Source organism: Pinus tabuliformis, chromosome 2_1, assembly GCF_031772625.1.
Source record: "Pinus tabuliformis cultivar Carrire ecotype Pingquan chromosome 2_1, CPIR1, whole genome shotgun sequence".
Classification (NCBI taxonomy): domain Eukaryota; kingdom Viridiplantae; phylum Streptophyta; class Pinopsida; order Pinales; family Pinaceae; genus Pinus; species Pinus tabuliformis.
In genome coordinates, this window is record NC_142299.1 from 606,293,357 (window position 1) to 606,298,904 (window position 5,548).

The following is a 5,548-nucleotide window of genomic DNA, read 5'->3' on the forward strand; positions in this document are numbered from 1 at the left end:
AATAATATAAATATGTTATGCATAGTCAAACTTCTCTATCATATTAGAGTGGAGAGATGTTAGCATGATGTGGCATAGGTCGGTTCGTAATAGAGATGTCATTATAAATATAATGGCCATTTTAAATTTATTGCCCGATCATATTAAATGACGGGTTGATATTAAAATGATGATATGCATTAAAACACTACGTTTTGATATATAAATAGATTTTATTATAATATTCGTATTTTGGAAATAATAGAAAAATAACGTAACTATTTTTGAGAGGTGAAACCTTCTTTCAAAATAGTAATACAAAAATGTGCTGCTACGCAATTTTTTGGTTTGAAACTTTGAAAGTTGAACTTTGTTTTGCCCGTTGTAACTTGCGAAAATAGATTACCAAGAAAATATTTATGCGCGGTGTATTAATACACCGCGAAATTGTTGACCGGAAAGGAAGGACCAAAGCGAAAAAAACGAACGAGGTGGTTTCCATACATATCAGTGCAAATAATAGAAATGGCGCTAAATCACAAGCTCCAGACATTCTACTTTCATAACAATATAATATTCGCCATGCAATGTTTATTTGGATTGGCGGACGAACCATCCAACAAATGAACAAATTATGTGACTGACATGAACAGATTTATTATTTTAAGCGAATACATGATGTGCTAAAATAGATGGTGGTGATGTTTTTTTCCATGAGCTTCTTTTGCTTGCTTCTTCGACTCCTCCCTCTTGTGATGTTCATGGACGGCATATCCCCCTGCTCCAACTGCAACTGTGGCCGCAATCTTTTCTTGCATCTTATGTCTCTCTGCGTGTTCCGGATCCTTCTTTACTTGGTGCTTCTCATGCTGCACACATGTCAAACTACATTAATATACAGACTCACTTTCTTACATTATAAAAATCATCGAAACGATTCTGGTTTTGGGCGTATTCTAGTTTATGAAGACTGCACAAAATACAAGAAACAATACAAGGATATATATTCCATGAGTTGATCTGACTAGATACGATTAACATCGTGGACGACCTAAATATACTTTACTCGACATTTGGATATGAAAATTTAGAATTAATGAGTAAAGGATATATGCAGTACCATTGCAAACGCTCCGGCAGCCGCTGCTCCCATTTCCCCCAAATGTCCCATACGCTTATGATGCTTCTCGTCTTTCCTTGCCCTCTCGTATTCTGATTCATTCAGCTTATACGTACTCGTTGTGCCAGAGTAAGGAATCCCGGAGGGGGCGTTCTTGGTTTCCATTTCCTTATGATGGTGGTGCTCATGATTCTTGTGACCCATCTTTTCGAATGCTTAGAAACACAACTGAATTTGATCACAGTCCAAGAAAATGAACAGAATGGTTTCTACACAGTTGCAATAGTTTAACGCTTCGCAAATGAGATAAGAGGGGAAGGAACACAGGCAAAGAATAACGCGTAGAAACAGAACTGAATTCGATCACAATCGACGAAAATGCACACAATGGTTTCTACACAGTCGCAATGCTTTAAACTTAAACGCTTGCCTATGAGATGAGATGAGATGGGGAAGGAACATAGACGTTGTTATATATAGCGGGCGTTGGATAAGAACCTTCGCTATTAAGCAAAGAATAACGCGTAGAAAGCGCAGAAGTCAAGAGCCCACTGCCACCAGAATGTTCTGGGCGGTCAAACCAGAGGAAGAAGCCGAGCACAATGCAGCGGACGTTGATGGGATATGTTGAGTGTGAAGGAATGGCAGAGCCATAATTAATAATTCGTCAATCGAAACGCGCGATTATTGAACGCGTGGGTGCAGGTATGGAGAGCTACACAAGAAGGCGCACAGGAAGGTCTCAGTATGAGCGTTGTTTTCAGAATAGACGCGGTTTTTAAACTCTTCATCCTCATCCACTGCTAAACGCGGGTCTTTGTTTATATTAATAATTTTATTTCTTTCCTGAAAACGTTTTATTAATAATAATTTTATATAATTTAGCTTTCATATTTTCATTCAAAATTTCAAAATATATATTACCAATAAATAAATAAATAAATAAATATATATATATATATATATATATTCTCCTTAAATATTGATTGGATGTAAGTATTTCTCTTTCCCATAATATATTAATAATATTTTAAAATAATTATTTAATGTAAATACTTCTTCTTCGTGTGGAAAATGGTATATATACTGCACACTGGTTTTTAACGCGGTTCTCTGTAAAAAGACAGACACTAGGAATTTGACCTATTGGTGAAAAGAAACGGGGAAGCAGTGAGACTTGATTAGTTGACACTAACAATTTGACCTATGGGTGAAAAGAAACGGGGAAGCAGTGAGACTTAAATCATATGACTAATCAGTTGAACCACTCGATCATGTGATTATCTAGTGGTAGTGGAGGGAGAATCTAAAAATAATAAAACAATTTTAATTGGATATGGTTAGGTGTCGGACGAATCTTGGAATAGTGTCATGAGATAAACCCTCAAGATAGAAAAATTTCGGTTTAATTATGAAATGAAATATTAAAAAAAAAAGTAGGAACCATGGGGTTGATCCCTCTTTTTCTATTTCTCATTTTTTTTAAATATTTCTTAATATAGTGAAGTAAACATGGTAAAAAGTGTAAAGTAAAAATGTTTATTTCTCATTTATTTTATTTTAAATATTTGTTAAATCATGACATGAGAAACATGTTAACACTGGAGGATGGTGGAATCGAGAAGCGAAAGTTGACAAAAATGCCAAAAAAATTGCGGCAATTGTAGACCATTTGATGCGCTGAGGCCAAGAAGCGAAAAAGATGGCGAATGCATTCTTCCAGATGTGGTTGGAACCGTGGAGGTAAAAGAATGGTCATTTATTTCCTTGTTATTACTGATATTGGAACTCATTGTTGTAGTTCACTCAGATGGGCTTAACTTGGAAAAGTGGTTTCCAAGGAGAAGCTTGCATCAAATGCATAAGTTGCAAAAGAGGAACATGATTCTCAGTGGGAAGGCCATCAGTCAGCTTTATAAGCACCAAGGGATTGCTTTGGTACAACAGGATGTTTAATCAATAAGCATCCAACAAGTGTTGGATTGGGTCAGCAGCAAAAGGAGAGCATTGGTTGAAGTACCAAGCCATTTGCAAGGCAAGGCATGTCAGTGAACCCAAGTGGTTGCAATGGACATTTTTCCAAGTAGAATCAATTGATAGAACCTGGGAAGGAGAAGTTATTCATCCCTCATCAGATAACCAGCTTTTGTGGGTCCAAAAGCTTGTCAGTGGGAAGAAGTGATCGGAATTTGGATTAGGGACCAAAATTTGCTCAAAAATAAAAGTACTCTGAATCACTCAAAACCTGAACGAACATGTCCATATCAGAGATATGATCCCAATGCAACTAGTTTCACTCAAAACAGAGTTCATATGAGAAAGTTAGAGCCTATTGTATGTTTTGTCAAACATGCAAATTTTGGGTACAGGGTTGATTGGGACGCTAACTAGGCATCTATATAGCGCAGTGAGCAAAAATATTCTAGGGAATATTCCCACACGTGGCTCAATTGGGTCGTGACAAGTGTTGGCATCGGATTGGTCAAAGGCATTTAGGTGGACTAATGAGAAGCTGACACGTGGCAAGCCTAGAGGCCACCACATGCCCTCTCAAAGGTCGGGTAAATTGTTTTGGTAGGTCGGGGAATCGAACTCGTGACCTCACCCATACAAGTTCAATACCTTACCACTATACCACAACATGTTACTTAACACATGAGGGGCGCGAATTCTATTTGAAGTGTTGAAAAGTGTCGGTTGAGGAAAGAGAGGGCCAACCCTCTCCACAAAACCATAACCAGAGGCTGGTGCTAATTACTAATCGCACGGATTAAGTGAGATTAACATTAATTAACCCATACTTATCCTTAATTAATGGCAAGTTTAACTTGGCATAGGTTTGGCAGGTCTGATAAATTTGACAATTCCTCCATTTTTGGCGGGGTTAACTAGAGTTTCTCTAGATTTGGTGGAGTTTTTCTAGGGAAAAATGAAGAGGCCATAACTTTCGCTAAATTAGACCAATTTTGGCTCAAAAAGAGTCATTCCTAGATGATTTGGATGCTTTGAACAGAATGGAACAGGTTGTAGAGGTAAAAAGACACTTATTTACATGTTTTTTCTACGTTGAAGTTTAAGGAAGCCTAGGGCCAGTAAGAGAGGAGATCAAGCTTAGATCAACTGAAGTCCAATTGCAGAGCTTGGAAAGTCATTTTTTGGGTTTTTGGGTCTTCTAAATCCAATGGAGCAGGTTGAAAATCCATTGGAGCACTGTAGGTGCATGTGATCAGAGAATTGACCATTAATCCAAAGAGGGCCTAGCCATTGAAGCAGGTCGAAGGAGATGTAACCCAGGAGGGGTGATCTCCTTTATCAACTTTGTGCTATGAGTTGTTGTGTTTTACTTTCTGCAATTTACTTGTTGTATATGTGCTTTAAAAATCTAATTAACCTTGTAAATTTCTCATAAAAGACACTCAACACTTGACACACATTTCCTCACATTTTGGTTAATTTTTGACGATCCTAAATTCATTTATTTTTTATACTAATGAGGGAGCTTCCATAGTATTAACAAGTTTTCCCAACATTCAGATCAGTCAAAGCCATTCAATTCTAGCCTTTTGTTAGACACACACAAGGCGGCCTACAAAATCAAATATGGAGAAGATTCCTTAGTCATCGAGCAGAAAGGAGATTAGGTCAAATGAATGCCATTTCTCAGTCATTGTTTGGTCTTCCTAATCTGTGTGTGGCATTCCTAATATGATCTAGGTTCAATCTTCCCAATCCGAGCCAGTTCATGGGAGATGTTGTTGCAAAATGGAGCTAGGTTCATAGTATATTTTATTGCAAAATGAAGGGTCTCCGTAGCCCTTGCTCTATCCAACGTCTCCATGATTTTTAACAACCACAAAAAGGGTTAATATTTTCATGGTATGGCCAGAACTCAAATTATGATTATTCGTTACATATTGAGATATGTAACCTGAACTAAAATTTGGGTTTCATTTCTTAATTCTACATCTTGCTTGAATCTTCTCAATTTTGTTTCTTTGCTAAAACCCTAGGAGATGACATTGATAGAAATTTCCCTTTGTGGGCACCAATCTCTATGTTTTTGGTTTATTTTAGAAGCCTGAAATGGTTGTTTTATATCGTGATCAACATACATTGCACATTAATTAGACATATCTAGATCTCATTAAGTTGGGTATTTTCTGTGAATATTCACCTCTATTTTTCATGTCACAGGAAAAGTCTCAAATTAGAGACCTTGACATGCATTCTTTCTCTTATATTTCTTTGTGGTGTTATATTTGCATGAAATTAAATAGGCCTCATTCCTTTTTGAGATTTCATTTTGGTCATGCACACCATAGTGAGAATTGGGGATAGAGGAGCTGACAATTTAACCAAGGTTTCGTTGGAATTTTGGGAATTGAAACCAAACATATTTCAATTACTTTTGCATGACCTCTGTCTTTGTTTTTCCATAACCACTTGGAA

The 5,548-nt window shown here is 37.0% G+C and overlaps 1 protein-coding gene across 1 annotated transcript; it reads right to left on the reverse strand.

Annotated features, from left to right (window-relative positions):
• Positions 1–498: 498 nt before the first annotated feature.
• LOC149201953 (abscisic stress-ripening protein 3-like) lies at positions 499–1,694 on the reverse strand. Its single transcript, XM_089399868.1, has 2 exons — positions 1,100–1,694; positions 499–848 (listed from the first exon to the last, which is right to left on the reverse strand). The coding sequence occupies exons 1-2, from the start codon at positions 1,301–1,303 to the stop codon at positions 663–665; spliced, it is 390 nt and encodes a 129-aa protein (XP_089255994.1). The 5' UTR covers positions 1,304–1,694; the 3' UTR covers positions 499–662.
• Positions 1,695–5,548: the final 3,854 nt, after the last annotated feature.

Coding starts and splice junctions, on each gene's coding strand:
- LOC149201953 (XM_089399868.1), bottom strand. CDS start 1,303: ATGGGTCACAAGAATCATGAGCACCACCATCATAAGGAAATGGAAACC. Junction 849..1,099: donor CTGCCGGAGCGTTTGCAATG/GTACTGCATATA, acceptor ACATGTGTGCAG/CATGAGAAGCACCAAGTAAA.